Here is a 22,369-nt window from a genome sequence, read left to right on the forward strand (position 1 = left end):
AACCTCCATGTGCAGGTTTTTGTGTAGACATGAGTTTTCAAGTCCTTTGGGCAAATACTAAGGAGCAGGATTACTGGATCATGTGGTAAAAGCATGTTTAGTTTCTTAAGAACCTGCCCGAACGTCTTCCAAAGTGGCTCTACTATATCGCATTCCCAGTCACAACGAATGAGTGTTCCTATTGCCCCAAGTGTTGTCAGTGTTCCAGATTTTGGCCATTCTAATAGGCACGTACTGGTACCTTGTTTTCATCTGCATTTCTCTGATGACACATGAGACTCTCTTCATGTACTCGTTTCCCATCTGCTTGTCTTCTTTAGTGAGGTGTTTGCTAAGGTCTTTGGCCATTTTTAATTGAGTTGTTTGTTTTCTTATGTTGAGTTTTAAGAGTTCGTTGTATATTTTGAGTAACAGTTGTCTCTCACCTGAACCCAGCATATACTGACTCCACCTGTGTGTCAGGTCCTTTCAGCACTGTGTTTTCCTGGCAGCAGTCCTTCCAGACAGTTCCATTTGTTTTTCACTTTTGAGAGACTGTGGGATAGCCATTAAGATGCGAGTTTTGGAGCCTCCAATCCCGGCAGGCGACATACCCACTGTGAGACCTGAGGCAAGTTGCATAATTTCTCTGTCCCACAGTTTCCTCATCAGTAAATTGGGTAAGAGTAGAGCCTGTCTCATGGGGTGGTGACAGTGAAAGGGACTAGCACAGTGAGCACCAGACCAGGGTCTAGGACAGGGCAGGCACTCTGGAAAGACTGGCTGCCAAGCCGACAGATGAGGAACTGAGGCGGGCAGAGGTCAGATCACCAGCCCGGGGGCATGCGGAGCGGGCCTGGTAAGCAGCTCCATCCTGAAGCCTGTGTACTCTGCCCTCCCCCAGTCTTGTGAGCGGGGAGTAGTGCAGACAGAGCAGGCTAGCTCGTGCCCCAGCACAGAAGCTGCTCACTTATGCTGGGGCTTGGGTCCCGCCGCTGTGGGATCGCCCTCCCCACCGCTTGCACTCTTGCTGGGGAGGCCACTTGCTCTGCTGCAGCCATGACCAGCCCCACCCCAGCCCTGCAGGTCACCAGGGCTGCAACTGTGGGGCTGACGGCCCCAAGGACATTGAAACCCCTCCCCCCACCAAGCCCTCCCTGCCAGCACTACAGGATCGAGTCTGCAGGGTTGTCCTTTACGTGATCCCCAGATGGACCCTGTGTCCTGGGTGCAGTGGTCTGCTCCCCTTCATAATGCGCCGCAAACTCTAAAGGCTCCAGGTGTCTGCTTGGGCTGGTTCCCCAGCTGGGTCCTCCTCCCTTCAAACAGGAACACCTGCCAGGGCTCAGCCATCACCCTGATGCACTTTGTCTTGTCTGTTATCACTGGTGGCTCTGTTCTTGGCCTCCTCTACTGGACTGTAAGCTCTTCGAGGACAGGGACCATGTCGTCTTTATCTTTGAGTCCCTTGTGTGCCCCATACACTATGTGCACAGTAGACGCCCAGTGAATCTCTGTTGGGTTGAGCTTAGCACCACTGAGTTCTGAGTACCTTCGGGAGAACATCTGTGCTGTGTTGCCCTGTGATAGACACAGGAAGAACAGAGCTCCTGGGGAGGGTAGGTGTCCTTGGCACCTTGGCTGTCTCTGATATGCTGCTGGCACAAAGGCCCTGTGCCATTAAATACCTAGCTCTGATGAACTTGGATGTCTCTTTTCTTTTTTGAGGCTTCTGGAGAAAAGTGTTTGCTGTGTAATCCACGATGTCTTGGAATGAGTGTCTTTGTATTTGCAAATGAGTCTTGTGACCGGTTATCTGAATAATGGTAACAGTTGTTGTGAGTTGTTTTCATTTTATTGGAGTCACTAACTTTGATTCATTACCAGATTTAGACACTCAAAGCCTTATCCTACACAATAGAGCTCCTTTGTTGCCAGAACTCCAAAAGCTAGCTTTTACAAGCCATCATTGAGGGGAAAATGATGCAAAAGGACTTAACAAAGCTGTCTGGTCTCAGGCTGTGGCCCCATTAAATCTAAGATCCCAGTTATCCAAGGCAGGCTTTCACGGTACGTATGTTCAAGAGTTGTGTGAGATACGACAGATGTGTAAACCAGTTAATAAAGGTGAAATTCAAATAATTATAAGTGCACTGAAGAAAATAATACAGGATGTGACCGAGGAGCCCCGTATCCCCATTGCTTACCGTGGAGTCTGATGCATAGACATAAAACTGACAGCTGCTGCTTATTGAGTTCTGACGGTATGCTGGCACTGTGGCAAGCATTTCTGTGAGGCTTTGCCAATGAGAAAAATCAGGTTCTCAGAGGTTAAGTGACTTGTTAGTAAAAGAGAAAACCCAACGGCTCTTCGATATCGTGAGATCTTTATAAAAGCAATATTCAGGAATAAAGATTCCAGAACCTTTCCCCCCGACGCTAAAGATTTACCTAACTTTTCCCTTCAGGCTAAAATGCCTTCCCCCTATCCAGTTGGACTTCCATATTTCTTTCCACACAGGTTGTCCTCTGTGTCAGGGACGACTGGCTGGATGGTAATTTTCTTCTAAGCTCTTTATACTTAAAAGTGTCTGTTAAATTGCCCCTTGGCCTTAAGTGTCTGTTCATCAGACGTTTTTTCTTAAGCTGACTTCATGCCCCTGACCTCCTTGTTTGGACAGCATCCATTTCTCGTGTTCACACAATTTTGAAATTGTGTGTTTCCCTGCTGCCCTCTTACAGTGCAGAAATCCAGGCTGCATTTCCTTTCGTGGAGGTGTGGCAGGTCTGGGACTGCTAAGGAACTTATTCCTGGCTCTTACATGTCGTATTCCTGCTGGGATGGTTTGATGACACAGTTTATTTGATCTGGCCCTTCCCTTCCATGGGTCAAGCCTCCGTCCCTACTGAGTAAACTCCACGCAGAGATAAAGACTCATATGTGCCACCGACTGAGCCAGCCAGATGCCTGGCACTGTGGGTTTTGATGACACTTTCTTATCAGCTTGGGCCCGGAGCTCAGGACCAGACTGCTGGGGAGCTGAGGCTCGCCCTTTCCTGCTTCTTCTCGTGTCATTGGCTGGCCTGGCATTGCACAGCACCTACCCTTCTGCACTCCACCCTGCCTCCATGCCCTGCCTCCACCTTCTCTCCTCCCTGGTCACTCATTCCCAGGGTGTCATCACCCTGGGGGAAGAGCAGGGACTTGGGATCATGTCGCATCTGCACCAAGTATTAGCCGTCTGACTTTGGAAGTTACTCTGAGCCTTATTTCTTCATCCGACAAATAGGACCAGATGACAACTAGTCTGTAGGTTCTTTCATTGGATTGAACAAGAGCATCTAATAATTCCTATTTAATTGTAGTATTTAATAAATGACCCATTTTCCTTTAGTAAGTGATTCTGTGATGGGAAGTAGCTTGTATGTGATCAGTACGTGAGGGAATACCAGTATGGGGGAGTCACATTGGTTTTCATGGCTTGGCAAGTACATGGTACCCATTCACCCCATGCTTTTCCTCTGGGCTCCGTTTGGTCACGTGCCGTGTTTCAGAAGTGCTGTCGGGCAGTTCTGTCTGGTCTTTCTCCATTTTCCTTTCTCTTCTTGTCCACATAACCCAGCAACCTTCTTCACATACCCTTTCATCGCACTAGTATGTTTTTATCAGGATTGTTGCTGTTTGGTTAGTGCTCTAGGTACAGATCTTGTGTGATTTTCTAGAACGGTACTATTCTTTTTTTTTAACACGTGAATGGCATTATAGCAGAGATGCTTGTGTTGATTTCTTTGTTCTGCCTTCCATCTGGCCTTTTGCACTGCACTTCATTTCATGGAACCAATCCTTTAGCCTGGACCTGGCTAGGACCTACAGGAAATCAAAGACAGTTCAGCCAGGGGCACCTGGATGACTCAGTTGGTTAAGTGTCCGACTTCGGCTCAGGTCATGATCTCACAGCTTGTGAGTCCGAGCCCTGTGTGGGGCTCTGTGCTGACAGCCGGGAGCCTGGAGCCCGCTTCGGATTCTGGAGCCCTCTCTCTCTCTCTCTCTCTGCTCCTCCTCCACTCCCGCTTTGTGTCTCTCGCTCTCAAAAGTAAATAAGCATTAAAAAAAAATTTTTTTAAACAAAGACAATGCAGGCAGTTGCGTACTGTGACTGTTTTTTGTTTTTGTTTTGTTTTATTTTGTTTTTTCTTTAGAGAGAGAGAGCATGAGCAGGGGAGGGGCAGAGAGAGAGGGGGACAGAGATTCCAAAGTGGGCTCTGTGCTGACAGCAGCAAGCCCGATGAGGGACTTGAACCCACCAATTGTGAGATCATGACCTGAGCTGAAGTCAGATACTCAACCAGCTGAGCCCCCGTGTCTTTTCATGTGTGCCTCTGTGACTGGTTTTTCGTGTTGTTTTCACCTGCACTGTTGTGGTACATTCCTGACTGGTGTCTGCTTCTATTCTTGACCCTGGATGCGCAGTTGTTGACATCGCATCTAGAGTAACCCTTTAAAATGAAAATCAGAATATATGTGTTAAAAATTCTGAAAGTTATTCTGTGTGAATTTTAGGATTGAGGAAATGAATATGTGGATATATTTGGGATCTAGGGTTCTCACTGTAAGAGAAAATACAGATGTGGACTGGGGGAAGGGCAGTGGTGTTAAATTGGAATTTTCAGTATAAAGTCCGTCTCTCTCTCTCACACACACATGTACAAATTGATTTCCTAGCTGTGTCTGCCAAAGGAGGCTAGGAGCAACGGCATCCCTGAGCAGTGGGCACATCTGGCTTCCATATCCTGGGTTTACAAATTCCGTTACCCACTAAAAGGAACTGGGGCTCCCTGAAGAGAGAATTCTTAAACTTATTCCCCACAGGGACCATGGCAGAAGGACACAGGAGCTAGTTTGAAACATTTTGAGTGTCAAAATAAGTAACAGCAACCAGATCATAAACTATTGAAAAACAAAAGACCATATGAGTCCATATTGATACTAAAAAGCATAAATTGGGGGAAGGGGAAGTTCCTTGTTATTGTAAAATGCTAACTGTTACAAATGCAGAGGGAAGGATAAAGTTGGAAAACTCCATCTGCGACCCCAGTTAAAGTGTCTGATTCACCCCTGGGTGAAAGTTTGTTGGGGACCAAATACTTACACAGTCAGAGGACACAGACAACTTGTTTCTCAGGAAAAAAAGGCACTTTTACGGCAAAGCCCTGACAGCAGCTTAACCAAGTAACCGTCATATGTGACATCACTTGTCCTGGAGGAAACCGATGTTAGGTGCCTTCCCAGGCTGTCCTGCAAGGGACCCCCAACCCTTCTGTAGGAGACCTGCCTGTAATGCACAGTCTGGGTTGGAGCATGAAAAGACAAGCAGATGAACACACATTAGGGATCATCACACAAAACAGAAGGCCTGTGGTCTTTGCCCCCATGAGGGTCACAAATAACAGAGGAAGGCTGTGGAACCCTTCTACGACAGGGTGACTGAAGAGACGTGACATCTGGATGCATGCTGTATGGTGCAGGATTGGATCCTGATTGGAGGAGGGGAAAGTTGCTGCATAAGATAGTTTAGAAAATCCGAACATAGATAGCAGTATTGTATTTTTTTAAAAAATGGATAATTGCACTGGGTTCTATAGGAATGTCTCGTTCTTAGAATCACCCACTCCTGAGAGGAAAGGGTCGTGACCTCTGCAACTTACTCTCAGGTGGTTCGGGAAGAAAAATAAACGTATGTATTATATATACATGTATAGATGGAGAGAGCAGAATGTTAACAATGGTTGAATCCAAATGCCAGAGTATTTGGGATTTCACTGCAGTACTCTTTTTTTTTATGCCGATACTGTATTTCCTGCACGTTTACAGATTTTATGTAATTTTTCCACTTGTACAGCTCTCTTCAGAGCTGTAACTGACATATAATATTGTGTAAATTTAAGGTACAACATAATGATTTGACATATGTATGTATTGCAAAATGATGACCACAGTACTTTTAGTTAACGTTCATCACCCTACTTAGTCTTTTTTCTTACGATGAGAACTTTTAAGATTTTATTAGCAGCTTTTGAATATATGGTACAGTGTTGTAGTTTTAACTGTAGTCACTATGCCATGTATTACATCCTCGAACTTACTTATCTTCAAACTAGAAGTTTGTGCCCTCTGACCACCTTCACCCACTTCCTCTGGCAAGTGGGTGAAGAGTTCCACCTCTGGCAACTACCAAACACTCTTCTCTGTTTCCGTGAGTTTGATTTTGCTAGAGAAAACATAGAAGTAAGATCATACAGTACTTGTCTTTCTCTGACTTCTTTCACTTACCATAATGCCCTCAAGGTCCATCCATGGTGCAAATGGCAGGATTTCCTTCCTTTTTTTTTTTTTTTTTAAATACTTTATTTGTTTTTGAGAGAGAGAGAGAGAGACAGAGCAGAGTGGTGGAGGGGCAGAGAGAGGGGAAGACATAGAATCTGAAGCAGGCTCCAGGCTCTGAGCTGTCAGCACAGAGCCCGACACGGGGTTCAAACCTAGGAACCGTGAGATCATGACCTGACCCGAAGTCGGAGGCTTAACCAACTGAGCCACCCAGGCACCCTGAGGATTTCCTTCCTTTATAAGACTGAACATTATAACTTCTCCGTAGGTCTGAAAAAAAAAATCTAAATAAAATGCTTAATTAAAAAAAAAAAAAAGATGAGGTAAATGCAACAAAATGTCAATATTGTTTTAAACTCCTGGGTGTCTGTTATATTATTTTCTGTAATTTTATGTATGTTTACGTTAATTAATCTCTGATGATAAAAAAGTTTCAAAATAAAATATTTAGGTGCATTGAGTACTACTTGCCTCTTTACTAGAACACTGAGTTCTTTTTATGCCTTTTTTGCCCTGGTACCCAGGTTATGGGAATTTTTTTACTCACTGGACAATCGTCAGGTTTATACAAGCTCTTCTTCCCTGTGGTGTAGACTTTCGGGGTTCCCCACCACAGGAAAGAAACCCTTCTCGTTACTCCCACCCTTCTGTCCCAGCTTGGCTCCTGCTGTTCCCTGACTCTTGACTTCCTGTATTTCTCATTTCTGGCCTGGGAATACCCTTCGGGGCTCGATGTGTTTCTTTTCCTGGATTTGTCTTGACCTTTCCCAGAAAGCTCTGCCCCTCTGGTCTCTCAGAAGAACCACTTGGCCCAAGTCACTTCCATTCCAACAGAGCCCTGGCTCCTGGGACCCCCTCTAGCATGGCCTCGTTGGAGTGACTGGCCCAGAGAGGAGTGTTTTAAGAGACTGAGAGATTAAAGTTCTGGTGTTACCAGTTACTAGCTTGGATAGAGATTACTTTGAGCTTTTGGTTTTATCTAAGGTAAAATGAAGATAAGATACCGTTTTCTCCCTCCCTCTCTCTTTCTCTCCGATTTGGTCATGAGGTTTAAATGAGGCAAGGGTTTAAGGACCGCCTGTATCCTGTGAATATGGGTTGTCTGTTGTCTTTTTTTCTGACCTTCCATTCCAGATGAAAAACATTTTGAGCTCAGCACGTCCTCAATTTCCGTCTCTCTAGACTCAATTATATTTTCTTTCTTCCTCTTTTGCAAAAGCTTTGGTATGAAGTTTACTTATTTATGCTCTGGCAGTTTCCACCGGTGCCTTGGGGGAGGTTTTTGAGGTCCCAGGACAGGACCTGAAACACATTATCCTATAGAAAGAATGTTACTACATGCTGGCTATGTGCACTGCCAGGACCATACCTAAGAAATACAAGGAAGGACCAGACAGGTTTTCATGAAATCCTGATAGCACTGTCCTTTTGCATGAGAAAGTATCTGGAGAGAGGATACCAAGCAAGCAACGCATCAGAAACCATCCATTTATAACCCGAGATCAGTAAGCCTTGGTGGATGGGGACTTCCTAGGCAGCGTTTAGCAAAGTCATGCTAATGCAAGAGCTGTGTGACGTTATCCCTACGGCCCAGCACTGTTCTGACCACTCTGTTTTTATAAAATGCAAGAACTGAAGTTCAGTGGGCTATGAGAATTGAAAGCTCCTTGAAATGTGTGACCTACCCCCAACTGATACTTAAGCCATTCCTAGCTGGCAAGAACATACCCTATCGTTGGACACTCTCTGATGGTATGTGACTTTTCACTGTGATGTCCTCCAAGGGCTCTCGCTGAAAAGTCCTTTCTTGATGTCTGTGGGTATAAAAATACCCAATGAAGTGGGGGTGCTCTGACCTCGTTGTACCTCCTCCACCACAAGATTTTGCTCCCCGGACAACATCCCCGTCACTGCCTTCTCCTGCCACAAGCGTAAAGCCCACCCCCTCCCCAGAGGGAGGTGACGCTTTGAGGCTTTTTATGTTTCAGGGACTAGGCAAGTCCACCCCAGTATCTTCCTGCCACTCCTTTCCCCTCTTTCCAGGGTGGGCATGCCCCCACTCTTTAAAGCAACAACAGAACCTGCTAGTTACTTCATACAGAAGAATGCAATACTTCCTGAGTAACTCCTGGGAACCAGGCAGCCTACTGAGAATATAGACATTAATGTCATCGTCCGTTTGGAGAGCCTTGGCTTTGGAAGGTGAAGTGACCTGAGGTCACCCAGCTGTGAGTGACAGAGTTGGGTTTGAATAGAACAGCATCAGAGCCCGAGCACCTAGCACCTCTCACACTGTGCAAGGTGTGGAGGACAGTGTGCCTGCTCTCGGCTTGAGATACACGCTCCCACATGTGCCAGATGGGGGCCCGGGAGTAGGACCCAGGTTTCCTGCCACCCCGCCCCACACCCATCCCTCCGTTAGCGGGTTTGCTCTCTCTTCCTTGGGCTGTACTTTTACCTGTGCCTTCTTTCTTCTTGGAGGAGACGGAAAACTGCTGATTTGCCATCCAGTGACCTATCACCAAAAGTTCCTTCAGCCTTCCCTTCATCAGGGTAGAAGTCCTGGCTTCTCTGTTCTAAAGGACTCCTTTTCTAGTCCAGTTTTCTTTCTTTTTAAAAAAAATGTTTTTAATGTTTATTTTTGAGAGACAGAGCATGAGGAGGGAGGGGCAGAGAGAGAGAGAGAGATAGAGAGAGACACAGAATCTGAAGCAGGCTTCAGGCTCTGAGTGCTCAGCACAAAGCCCAAGGCGGGGCTTGAACTCACGAACCACGAGATCATGACCTGAGCTGAAGTCAGAAGCTTAACCGGCTGAGCCACCTGGGCACCCCATCTTTTTCTTATTTTTTTTAATGTTTATTTATTTTTGAGAGAGAGTGAGAGCACATGCCTGAGCAGGAGAGGGGCAGAGAGAGAGGGAGACAGAAGAACCAAAGCAGGCTCTGTGCTGTCAGCAGTGAGCCTGACACAGGGCTCGAACTCAAGAACCGGGAGATCATGACCTAAGCCGAAGTCAGGTGCTCAGCCAACTGAGGCACCCAGGCACCTTTTGCCCAGTTTTCTGATAGACCCTCCCCGCTCCCCTGTAACCCCTCCCCTTCACTCAAACCTCACCCAAATTCAGCCAGCCTTGCTATGCTTTTAGCCCTGGTTCTTTTCCTGCCCACTTTTTCTTTTTATGGTGGTTTCACTTTCAAGAGCTTTCTCCAGCTGAGCCCAAGCTACCATCATGACCAGCGTCGGCCAAAAATCTCTCAAATACTCAGCTTTAATATGAATCTGGTTTTGGTTCTGACCTTGTGGTGCATTGCTCTGTGACTGCTACCACTGAGAGACCTGAGGCTGGGGGGTGGGAGGTGGGGTGGTCCAGATACTGCTCACACATTTATTTATCGCTGTCTCTTTTTGCTTCTCAGGTACCCAGATAAGCTGTTTCTCCCCAAGTTCCTTCTCCTGGCGTCAGGCTGCCTTCGTGGATTCTTACTGTTGGGCTGCCGTTCAGCAGAAGGACTCCTTGCAGGGCGATTCTGGACACCTTCCACTGTGGCTGCATAAGGTAACTGGGGATGTTTTCTCACCCGATAGCCTTGTAGACGTGGGAACCGAGGCCCGGAGAGGCTGTGCCACGCAGTCACACAGATGCGCATGGCCAGCCAGCAGCCCTGTGACTCGGATCATACAAGCCTGGCACTTTAAATTTGGTCAGAAGAACTCAGAAACCTCAGAGATTACTTGGTTCGGCACCTTCACTAGCAGATGCAGAAACTGAGGCACTTTTTGGATTTTCGCGCCATAATGGCGGGCATGTTGTGTCATGTTTCTACCCTTACTGCCCAGTGGCGTCTCATGCAGAGTAGGCTCTCGGTGCCTTTTGAATTGCCTGGGTGAGCGATGTTAGATAGGGGCAGAGCCAGGACTCAAACCTAGCCCTGGCCCGCGCCTTTTCCACTGCTCCCAGGGTCCCTTGGGGAAAGTGGCGGCCAACATCCAATTTGGTTTCTTCTCGCCAGTGTGTTGCTGGAGCATCGGGAAGCCTAGTGATGACTCCTTCTGGGGGTGTTGGCTGCGACAGAGCTGCTGGGATCTATTCCTTGGCGGTTTGACAGGTCCATATTCCGCAAGGAAGGGGAGACATACTACACAGGGGACTCCAGTGTCCTAAGAGAAGAGGCCCCATCAGGAGCTCCCTGGTCAGGGAGTGATGGAGTTGGGGGGTAACATGGGGTATGGGAGGTGAGGAACCGGCGCCGGAGTCAGCGGGTTTGTGCAGAACGTTCTTTGTGTCACAACACGGCTCGAGTAGGTCTTCTCCATGCGTGTGAAAGTAGGACTGTGTATCAGCCCGTCATCATTTTCAACCACTGGTTCTGCCATCCATCATGAAAACAAAAAGAATGTTTGTGTTTCTTCTGGTGTTCTCCTCCACTGAGGAAAGAGTGCTGCTTTAGTTTCTGAAAAGCCAAAGGCTGAAAAGTTTGACTCTGGCCTTGACCTATTGCTGAACACTCCGCATCCTTTTTAAAAAAAGAACAATTTAAGTCCTTTGCTATGACTCAGGCCTCATCCCCTCGTGTTAATTTATTGTGTGCCACCAGGCAGAGTGATGCCTACAATGGCTGCTTTCTTCTTTGGGGTTGGGCTTTTCTCTTTGACTTTTAGCCTTAGCGCTAGCTGGGTCCTCGTCAACACTGTAGGTCTTACTAGCCAGGCCAGCAAATAATAAAGATATTCGATAGGAATGGGCACAGTTCCAGAAGCTGAACAGCCTTGTCTGCACGTCAGAATCCATGCTGTTTTAACGTGGGTCTCTGTGTTGTGATGCTCTTAGGGGAAGGGAGGGTGTGCCAGGCTGGGCACTGACAGAGCCGCAGAAGAAGAATGTATCATCTGGCGTGTCCAGCGTATGTTAGGGATGTTAGAGACTGTGAAACTTTGAAAGTGGGAAGAAACAAGGGTTTTGATGCAGTCTAAGGTGAAGGACACCTAGAGAGACAAGCTGAGGACTCAGGACTAGTTGCTGACCACAGTCAGGTCCCTGGCCATCCACTGCCCCTGCCGTGTAGGAGGAGAAGCCCTGTAGAGTGGTGTGGGCAGCCAAGCCCCCGGGGTCCAGTGTTAGTGAGACACTAAGGAGCTTTCTGGTGGTAGTAGGCTAGCTTGTTTGAATGGAAGTTTGGCTGAGAGACTTTTCCAGATCCACAGGGCTTGAGGCAAAAATTAAGAGTTGACACAGCCAAGTTGAAAGGAGCTTGGTCAACACACCCCAGGCTCGAGAGCCCATTGCTAGGGAGTAAGGGGTGATCCTAAATTAGACCAGCCCTCATGGGGACCAGCGTCCTGGTTTGAATCACTTTCAGTACTGACTGAATGAGGAGATACGGGGACTGTCAGCATCTCGAGTCTGCCCACCAGCCAGCAGCAAAAATAAATCTTTGCCAGAAGTAGGTAACTTCATCCAGAGCCTCAAACTCTTGTCTGGTTTTTCACGTGTAGTTTCAGCAGCTGATACACAGGAAAACCAAGAGAAAAATCAGAACTAGAAACAGACCCACAGGATATCCAGTTGATAAATTGATCAGATACCCTATTTATTTATTTATTTATTTATTTATTTATAATTTTTTTATTATGAAATTTATTGTCAAATTGGTTTCCATACAACACCCAGTGCTCATCCCAACAGGTGCCCTCCTCAATGTCCATCACCCACCCTCCCCCCACGCGCCCTATCAACCCTCAGTTTATTCTCAGTTTTTAAGAGTCTCTTATGGTTTGGCTCCCTCCCTAACTTTTTTCTTTCCTTCCCCTCCTCCACGGTCTTCTGTTAAGTTTCTCAGGATCCACATAAGAGCAGATACCCCATTTGAATAATCACTAATACTATAGTATTAGTATTAATACTAATGATATGGAGAATTTCAAGAGAGTGGAAATTCTTTTTTTTAAATATGAAATTTATTGTCAAGTTCGTTTCCATACCACACCCAGTGCTCATCCCAAAAGGTGCCCTCCTCAATACCCATCACCCCCCCTTCCCTCCCTCCCATCCCCCATCAACCCTCAGTTTGTTCTCAGTTTTAAGAGTCTCTTATGCTTTGGCTCCCTCCCTCTCTAACCTTTTTTTTTTTTCTTCCCCTTCCCCATGGACTTCTGTTAAGTTTCTCAGGATCCACATAAGAGTGAAAACATATGGTATCTGCTTCTCTCTGTATGACTTATTTCACTTAGCATAACACTCTCCAGTTCCACCCACTTTGCTACAAAAGGCCATATTTCGTTCTTTCTCATTGCCAAGTAGTATTCCATTGTATATATAAACCACAACTTCTTTATCCATTCATCAGTTGATGGACATTTAGGCTCTTTCCATAATTTGGCTATTGTTGAAAGTGTTGCTATAAACATTGGGGTACAAGTGCCCCTCTGCATCAGCACTTCTGTATCCCTTGGGTAAATTCCTAGCAGTGCTATTGCTGGGTCATAGGGTAGGTCTATTTTTAATTTTCTGAGGAACCTCCACACTGCTTTCCAGAGCGGCTGCACCAGTTTGCATTCCCACCAACAGTGCAAGAGGGTTCCCGTTTCTCCACATCCTCGCCAGCATCTCTAGTCTCCTGATTTGCTCCTTTTAGCCAGAGAGTGAAAATTCTTGACCTGAAAACAGTAAATGACAATTGATTTTAGCTGACATTCACTGACGTCCTGCCTACCGTATACTAGAATGTATGTGTGGCATCAGAGAGCCACACATGACGCGGCCCCTTCCTCAGGAAGCTCCCTGTTTGGTGGGGAAGACAGATATGTAAGGAAGACACTGAGAAGGAGTATTCCAGAAGCGAGATGGGAAAAGAAGAGTGTGGTTATCACGGAAGCCTGGGGGAGAGTGTTCTTGGACAGAGCAGTGAACTCTGTTCAGTGCCCTTGCAGAGGGGACAGTGCAGTAGGAGTGAAACAGGCTTACTGGCGTGGGTGAAATCATTAGTGCCCCCGGCAGAGGTGATTTTAGTGAAGAAGTGGGTGCCAGATGGCAGTGGGTGAATGGTGAGGGTGAGGAGGTGAAGATGATGGTGGTAGATAATTCCTTCAGATTTTTTCCCCCAGAAAATCTCTCTCTCTGGGAAAAGGAGGAGAGAGCAGTAAGCTGGGTGGTAGCTGGAGGGAAGGTTTGGGAGCCTCTGGGAGATTGTGTAATATGAGAGAGTTTGGCACACATTCAGATACCAACGGCAGTAAGAAAGTGGACTGGCTGCACCAATGGTGCACTGGCTGGGGAGGGCCTGTGGCACCTTCTGGCAGAGGGGAGGGCACCGGCTTGTCCTGTTGGGGGGCAGCGGGGCCTCGATTGACTCTACAGGGTAAGCCCAGGTTATAGAGGACCTTTGAAAACTTAACAGGTGTGTGTAGGCTAAGTGCTGGAAACAGTGAGAGCCACTGCAGTTCCTTGATCGGGGAATATGGTGTTTCCAGGAGACAATTGTCAGAGATGGAGTGCAGGAGGGAAAGGAGGCAGGGAGGGAGCCGCCTGGCAGGCAGACTGAGGCTTTTGATCAGGAGACAGAAAAGAAGGGGAGCTGTTGGCATGAGAAAGGGAAAGAACAATCTAAAAGCAACATAGGTGTTTTGTTGTTGGCTGGAGGACCACAGTGAAGGACAGTCTCAGGTGACATCCGTGTTTAGACCAGGGATCAGTGAGCTTTTCTGTGAAGGGCCACACGGTCCATTATCTCATCAAGGCAGGTCTGGCAGTCACTCTGTGGAGATGCAGATGCATCTGTGGCCGCATTGGGCTCGTGGGAGCGTTTTGCTGTCCCGCGGGCTCAGGGGATAGCATTGGGGGTGGTGGGAAGTACAAAGATCCTGGGCATCTTGGAAGACGTGCCAGTGGGACACAGAGGACAAGGGAAAGGTCAGAGTCATGGACACGGCACGCCCAAGGATTTAGGCAGTGGGTGAAGAAGGTGAGGCCATTCGCCCCTTTGAAGAAGTCTGGGGAGGGAGAAGGTTTTGGAGGAAAGCCAAACGGTTCTGCACACATGCAGTCAGAGCTGCTCGGTGAGCGGCACGATGTTAGGTGGGCCGTGGGCCGTGGTGTCCCGGGGTCCAAGGCAAGAGGGGTGTGGAGGCGCCCGCGGCAGTGTGTCAGAGGGAGGTGGTGGTCAACGCTGGGGTTTCCTAGGGCGTGCGTGCAGACAGGGCACTGTCTGAGGGGGAGGAGGAGGAGTTGGCCGAGGAGTCCCAGCCGCGGCTGGTGGGGAAAACGTGAAGGCTGTGCGCCGCACGAAGGAAAGCCAGGAGGTCCTGTGAGGAAGGCCTGTGTCAACATAGTACCGTGTCAGGTGCTGCCAGGGGATGGAGATGAAGTCTTCATTTGGGTGGGGGTGTGACCTGAATTGTATCCCCTAAAAGATCTCTTGATGTCCTAATGCCTGTCCCCTCGAATGGGCACTTTGGTGGAAATAGGCTTGTTGCAGGTGGAATCAGTCGAGGTGAGGCCGTGCCAGAGTAAGGTGGGGCCCTCGTCCAGTATGGCTGATGTCTTCCTGATTGGGGGACATTTGGACGCAGACACACACAAAGGGGAGAGATGCGAGACACCGGGGACAAGATGGCGTGTGACGCAGAGGCCTAGAGCAGAGCTATGGTGCCGTGAGCCAAGAACCTTGATTCCACTTTCTGCAAGAGACGGGCACGGGTCGTCCCCCGGAGGCTCTGGCGGGAGCAAGACCTGCCAATACTTTGATTTCAGACGTCCGGCTACCCGGACTCTGAGAGACAACGTTGTTGTCTAAACCATCCAGCCCGTGGGACGCGGTTAGGGCAGCCCTAGGGAGCTGGTGCAGGTGGTTAGAGAAATCGGGACTCCGGCCTCATTGGAAGGGAAATAAAAGCCATGTCAGATTTGAATGTCCATGTGGCTTTGTTAGCCAAGCCAGATTCTGTGATCGCAGCTGCTTTATTTTCACATTGAATTCGTCTTCAGCTTTTTTCTTTTAATTGTGGTCAAATACACACCACAGAAAATGTACCTTCCTAACCCCTGTTAGGTGTGCAGTTGGCCAGCACGGAGTACGTTCGCCATGTTGTGAAACCATTGCCAAGATCCATCTGAACTTTCTCAGCTTCCCAAACCGGAACCCTGTGCCCCTTCGACACCGACTCCCTGCTTTTCCCTTCCGCCAGCTCCTGGCAACCACCATTCTACTTTCTGAGTCTTATCTCCTCTTCCAGGCACCTCAGATAGCCACGGTCACGCAGTCTGTGTGCTTTTACATCTGGATGGTTTCACTCAGCATGTCTCCAAAGTTCACTCATATGGTAGCATGATCAGAACTCCCTGCCTTTTTAAGGCTGCATAATATTCCATCATGTGTGTGTGTGTGTGTGTGTGCGCGCGCGCGCGCGCGCCCCCCATGCTGTGTGTGTCCACGCATCCAGCCATGGGTGCTTACCTTTCTTGCACCTTGTGGCAATTGCGATGAATGCTGCCCTGAACATGGGGGTACAGACACCTGTCCGAGTCCCTGCTTGCAGCTCCTGTGAGTATATACCCAGATGTGGAGTTGCCAGATTCTTTCTCAAGTTTAGAACATCTTTCCTGGTGGCTTTCTCTTGGCTTCTCCACATTTAGCCGACCCCTGATTGCTAAGCCGGCAGGCACCCTGTGAGCCAGGCTCCCCATCTCCTGAAGGGCCAGAGCAGTCGATGCCGTGTGCAAGGCCCCATGGCCAGGTGGTGGCAAAGCACAGGACCGCCTTCAGATTTCAGGTGTTTCTCATATGTGAGAAGGTGAAGGTTTAATTTGTATGGCTTCAGAGTGTGCACTCTAACCTGGGGGTGGCTACCAGTGGCTGAGCTTTGGCTCGACACAGAAAGGGAGTTTCTGGCAGAAGGGCTGTCCAGCAGGGGTCCCACCCGCTGGTGGCACCAGGGAGGTCTTTGGTTCCAGGTGGGCACGAAGGTGTGTGTCTTCTCTCCATGTCTTTATTCCTTACCCCTGCTGCGCTTCCTTCATGTAAAATCCCTCCTGAGCTATTCTTGACACCTGGCTACGTCATTCCCCACCTCCCCCTCATTGCTGTCATCTTCTGTCACCCCCATTCGTTCACGACTGTGGTAGTGGCTCATAGACATTCTCGTCCCAGGAGAACTCTGTCCTCCCCGAAGGTGCATCCAGTATCCCATCCACTGCCTGATCTCCAAGGACTCTGACCCCCTCTCCATATGTCCACCTCATCCCGTGGCCTCCTCACTCATTACCTGGAACTAAAGAGGGGACCCCACTCCCTGCCCCCACTTCCTACCTTCTGAGGTCCTGCCTTTCTGACTCTGTCATTTCCCCAAACAAACCCCCCCCCCCCAGAGTCCCTACAAAATGTCTATATTTCTTTCAAAAGACAAACTACTCTGGCTTCCAAGCTTCTCTCTGCCACTGGGCCCTGTGAACCATCCCAGCCTCACTTCTGGGCCCATCCCCACCATCCCTGGGCCCCCGGGACCCTGACTTCCTGTAGCTCTCACCTTTCCTGGCTGTTTCACACGCATCTTCCGTTGATCCCTCCTCCCCTCTAATCTGGCCACCTCCTATTGTATGATTATGCTCTCAGCTTCCACCTGGAAGTTTCCTCTGGATCTCTAGATGGAGGCTTCTTGCTTTCAGGGCCAGGCGGGTCAATGCGAAGTCTCCAGGAATAAGACCACTGTGTGGACAGTAGACCGCACACCCTGCCTAAAAGCAGTCAGATCCTAAAAATGGGGTGTTAACCAACAAAACATCGGCTGCACCACACACACCCTGGTCAAGACTGTGCACTCCCAGAGCAGTCTGTGCTTTTCCTGCAGTCACCATGGGACGCGGCAATTACTTGCCTGAAGTCTACTTAATTGATTCTTTATTTCTTTTTATTTAAAATTATTTTTAACATTTATTTATTACAGAACAGGGGGAGGTGGGTAGAGAGAGGGAGACAGAGGATGCAAAGTGGGTTCCGCGCTGTGAGCACAGAGCCTGATGTGGAACTCAAACCCATGAACCGTGCGATCAGGACCCGAGCCAAAATCAAGAGTCAGTCACTTGACTGATCCACCCAGGTGCCCTGATCCTTTATTTCTAAGACTGCAGGTTCCATGCACGTAGAGACCATGCCCGTGTCCCTCATCAGTGCACTCTGGGACAGCATAGCCCATAATGGGTGCTCAAATCACATGTGTGGAAGGGAGGAGGAGAGTGAGGCGGTTTCTATGTGTTGTTCAGAACCGGAGTTCATTCTCCAGGAGCATTCTGAGTCCAGGGCGAGAGGCTTAGAGGCACCGGGTTTATGTGAACACTTCTCAATTCAGTTCTGATGCCAGACTTCAAACCAGGAGACCCAAATTCCCCCAAAGAAATGAGTCAGTGTAATCTTTAAGTGTACATCAGTGTAGTGTGTGGTCCTGGTATAATTAATGCTGTCTTTCTTTCTCCCCAGCTGTTTATTCCATGTCTCCTTTCCTCTTCCTCCCCCTACTCTCTCCTACTCCATTTCTTTCCGGTGGCCTCCAGTACCTCTGAGGAAATAGATTTGTGGAAATGAGTGTGCTTTCAGGGGGGACCAGCAGGTGGTGCTGTAGGACCTCCAGGACTGTTTGATAACTGGCCTTTTCTTTTTCTTTCTTTCTGCTTTCTTGCTTTCTTTTTTTTTCTTTCTCTCTTTCTTTCAGTGCTCTTTTCTCTTTGTTCAAGTTCATAATGTAGGCAGACCGTTAGGCAAGATTTTTTCAGAAACAGGAAAGCAGGGTTTTGACTGAAAAAAAAAAAAAAGCAACAGAACACGAAAATAAAATTAATAGAATGGACAAATCTTTATTTCCTTTAAGTGGATTCACAGAAACTTAGTTTAGAAGGATCCTCTGAGGATCCCAGACCAGAGGTTTCCAAGCCTTAGCATTATCTAGGAGGGGTGGGGGGGGGGTGAAAATTTAGGATCCTGAGGGCCAGGAATATGGTTTTCATCAGCTTCCCAGGAGATTCAGATACTGCTGGCCCAACTTGGGCTCCCATGTGGGTACCCCTCATCTAGACCAGTGTTTCCCAAATTCTGTGTGCATGAAAATCACCTGCAGAACTTGTTGAAATGTTGACTCAGGTTCAGTAGGTCTGACAGGGCCTGCATTTTTCCTTTCTAACAAATTCTCAGGTGATACTGACGTTGCTGGTCTGTGGACCATTCTTTGAGAAGCAAGGATCAGGAGCAAGGGATTGACAAAATGGCCTAAACGCTCCAGCCAAATCCAGCCCATCGATCACCTGTTTCTGCAAATAGTTTTATTGGAACACAGCCACGCCCATTCCTTTACACATTACCTATGTCTGGTTTCACGTATGCAACAGAGGTCATATAGCTCACAAACATTTACTATCTGGCCCTTTGCCCCACCCCTAATCTAAAATTCTAAAGCCCTCCCAGATGATTCATTGAAAGGGAACTCCCTGCCTCACAGGACAGTTCATTCCGTGTTCATACAGATCTTTAGGAAGGTTTTTCCTTGCTTCCTTGTGACTTGGTATTAATTCTGTTGTCAGGAGTCCCTTTCTACTTCCACGCCTAAGTGCTTTGCTCACCATCCTGTCTTCCCTAGGTCTCTCCTGTGTTAGGCCCCTCCTAGAATGTCATGAACCATGAAGCCCACTGCCTTGGGTGTCTTCCCAAGAGCGCAGAATAGAATGGTGTACCACCTCCTTCTCTGTCCTCTGTAAGCTGCTCATGGAATGCATTGCATTGGCCTTCTGGGTAGACCTTCACTCGTGACTTCCTACATTTGGGATTATTTTTAACGTGGGTTTCTCTCTGGGGCGCCTGGGTGACTCAGTCGGTTAAGCCTCTGACTCTTGATTTCAGCTTCAGTCATGATCACATGGTTCATGGGATCTAGCCCTGCGCTGGGCTCTGTGCTAACAGCACAGGATTGTCTCTCTTCCTCTCTCTCTGCCCCTCCCCTTGCACGCTCTCTCTCACATTCTCTCTTTCTCAAAAGAGTAAACTGAAAAAAAAAGTGGGCTATTATCTGAAAAACATGCAAACAAGAGCAGACATCTTTTGTGTCTCTTTTTACATCACTTCCCCAGTGCAATTTGTTCTTGGTTTACCTGCTTCCTACTTTCTGACCATTCCTTCCCATGTCTTCCAGGGTTCTCTTTTTGCCCGACCCTAATGTTAGGATCCCATGTCCCTCTCTTATTCTCTTGTCTCCTTCTACACATTCTCCTTGGATGATCTCGGTCACTCTTGGCTTCAACCATCTATATGCTACAAAATCCTCAATTGTAAGGTTGGCTGGAGTTTTTCCTTTTATTTTCAGTTACTTACTCTCCACTAGGATTAGAGTTCTGGGGTGTGAGTAGCTTATGTTCATAATTTCTTATCTTCTTGGGTCTGCCTCCCACCTCACTCCCCTCTGCTTGGAATCTGTTCCTTCTTGCTTCTTTATTGCAACTAATGGTACTATCCCCCACACCCTTGCATAAGCTAGAAATGTAGAATTAGCCTCTGTTCTTCCCTCTTGCATCCCTCACTTCCAGGTAGGCACTGAAATGTCCGCCTCTTGCTTTTGATAGGTCTTAAACCTGTCTTCCCCTCGCCCCATGGCTGCTGCCTCAGTTCAGTGCGTATCACTTCCCGCCTCTCCGTCGCAGCAACCAACTGCCTTGTCTCTCTGCCCTCCGGTGTGTTCCCTTCTCCACGGCTGAAGGAATCTTTCCAAAATAAATTTTCCTCATGCCCCCCACCAGTGGCTTCCCATTGTGTATGATGTGGGAAGGTGAGGGCCTTGTAATTTAGTTCCTGCTTACCCTGCATATGAGTCTCCTAGGACCACTGTAACAAATTACCACAAACTCAGTAGTTTGGAACAGCGGAACTTCCTTCTCTCATATTTCTGGAGACCAGGAGTTGGAAATGAAGGTGTCAGCACCGTGGGGTCCTTCTTGGGGGCTCAGAGGGAGAGTCGTGTGCCTCTCTTCTAGTGGCTGGTGGTGGCCAGCCATCTGTGGCGTTCCTTGGCTTGTAGATGCATCACTCCAGTCTCCCCTGTGTGTCTCTGTGTCTTAAAATGGTCTTCTTAGAGGGACATCGGTCACTGGATTAGGTCCCACTCTGATATAGCACAGCCTCATTTTAACTAATTAGATCCGCAAAGTCTCTATTTCCAAACAAGGTCACATTCTGAGTTCCGAGTGGACATGAGTTTGGCGGGGAGGGACCCCATTCAACCCTAGTACCTTCTTCCAGCCTCAGCTCTTACTGTGTCCTCACCGTGGGCTCGCTCATTTGCTTTGGTGCCCTCGACGGGTAGGAATTCACTTGGCAGAAAAAGAGACAGAATTCCATGCAGAGGAAGGAGTGTGTCTGAAGGGCCACGAGAAGGTGAAATCTGAGCTGGGTCTTAATATACTTATGGAATTATTTTGGGGGTTTTTGTTGTTGTTGTTAGTGCCTCACAGTACTTGAAGATGTAGCTCAGATGTCACCTCTTTTATGAAGCCTTCCCTGAGCTCCCCAAGGACATTTCAAGTTGCTCGGTACTTAGTACCTGTGTATTTAGTGGCCTTCACTTTCATGTTTTGTTTAATCGTTAGCTTGTATTCCCATCTGGCCTATGTGGTCCTGGAGCAGACTGTGCATTTTGTCTGTAGGGGCCAAGCTTCCAGCCCAGATCTGGTTTTCCGGAGCGGGAGGTGGTTTGCCTTTTGTTTTTAAAGATTTTATTTCTTTAAGTAATCTCTACACCCAATGTGGGGCTCGAACTCATACCCGAGATCAAGAGTCACGTGCTCCACTGATTGAGCCAGCCGGGTGCCCCCAGCCCAGATGCTTTTGAAAGAAATTACCCATCTGCATTTAATCCCGTAAGAAGCGATCACATACATGTCAGGGGAGGAGATGGTCAGTCCTAACTGGATGCTTCTTCGCCTTAGAGGAGGTCAGGGTGACTCGAATGTGGAAGGAGGCTGTACCAGAGCCTCTCCACACTTCCTTCCATCTGGAGCTTCTGTTGTTCTAACTACAACCCCTTCCAGAAACAACGCAAACTTTTAAGGCACACAGACTGGGCATTGTGCTTCCTTTTGGTTCCGCGTGGTCTCGAGAAGCTTCACTGTCACTGGAAGGGCTCGGTGTTAACATGAACCACATTAACGGACCCGTGGCCTTGAGAGATGCTCGGTGTCTCGGACCTCACTGGGAGCAGACAAAGCTTATGGACAAAGCCATTCCCACCCAGCAGATGCACTCGTAAAGCTTGGCAGTTTTTCCATGTTCCTTACATGGACAAAAGGATTTTAAAGACTGTAATTTAATGCTGTTTTGGATTCCTGTTTCTGTTGAATCGATTTTAATACCACCTTGTTACAGAGTCACATTTTCCTTTTTGATGAAAACGAAAAAGAGGTTTCACTGTGGGGAAAACCAAGGAGTGGGCCATTCAACTACATTCCTTACAGAGGTGATCAAGGTACAGGGATATTGGAAGAGAAAGCAAACACCCTGTATGTAAATACCCTTAAACATTCATTTTTTCCAATTACAATGAGCTATGTTGATCTATTCATTGGTACTAATTCTTGTACCACCTAGGCGTGTTGGGAAAATTGCCACAGATTGTAAACAGGCACTTTTTAACTCAGAAGAACAGTTTGTGGTAAAATTCTATTAATTCAAATTGCCTAGAAACAAAAGTGACTTATAAAACTACTCCGCAGCCCCAAATTAGAGATCGTGTTCCCTCTGTAGTTTCCAAAGAAAATGCCAGGTTCTCTTGGTCTTGGGAGCAGCACTGACTCTATATCACACGGTTACATTTTTATCCCATTTTTACCCCCCTTTGGACTAGGCAAGGATTGAAGGAACAGAGCTTCTCACCGCAGCCAGCTACGAATTATGTAGCCGAAATTCATGGAATCGCAGCCTGTCACGGTTGTCATTCTGTAGCAGCCCTTTGCACATGGGTGAATCATTTTGAGAAACCCCATC

General features: G+C 47.9%; 1 protein-coding gene across 1 annotated transcript in view; it reads left to right on the top strand.

The window, feature by feature from the left end:
- Positions 1-22,369, top strand: part of PANX1 (pannexin 1) — a 45,802-nt gene that overhangs the window by 18,135 nt on the left and 5,298 nt on the right. Inside the window, exon 2 of the mRNA XM_049653774.1 lies at positions 9,782-9,921. Within this exon, the coding sequence (XP_049509731.1) occupies positions 9,782-9,921 (140 nt within the window). The remainder of the gene's footprint in view (positions 1-9,781; positions 9,922-22,369) is intronic.

Source organism: Panthera uncia, chromosome D1 (genome assembly GCF_023721935.1).
Source record: "Panthera uncia isolate 11264 chromosome D1, Puncia_PCG_1.0, whole genome shotgun sequence".
Lineage (NCBI taxonomy): Eukaryota > Metazoa > Chordata > Mammalia > Carnivora > Felidae > Panthera > Panthera uncia.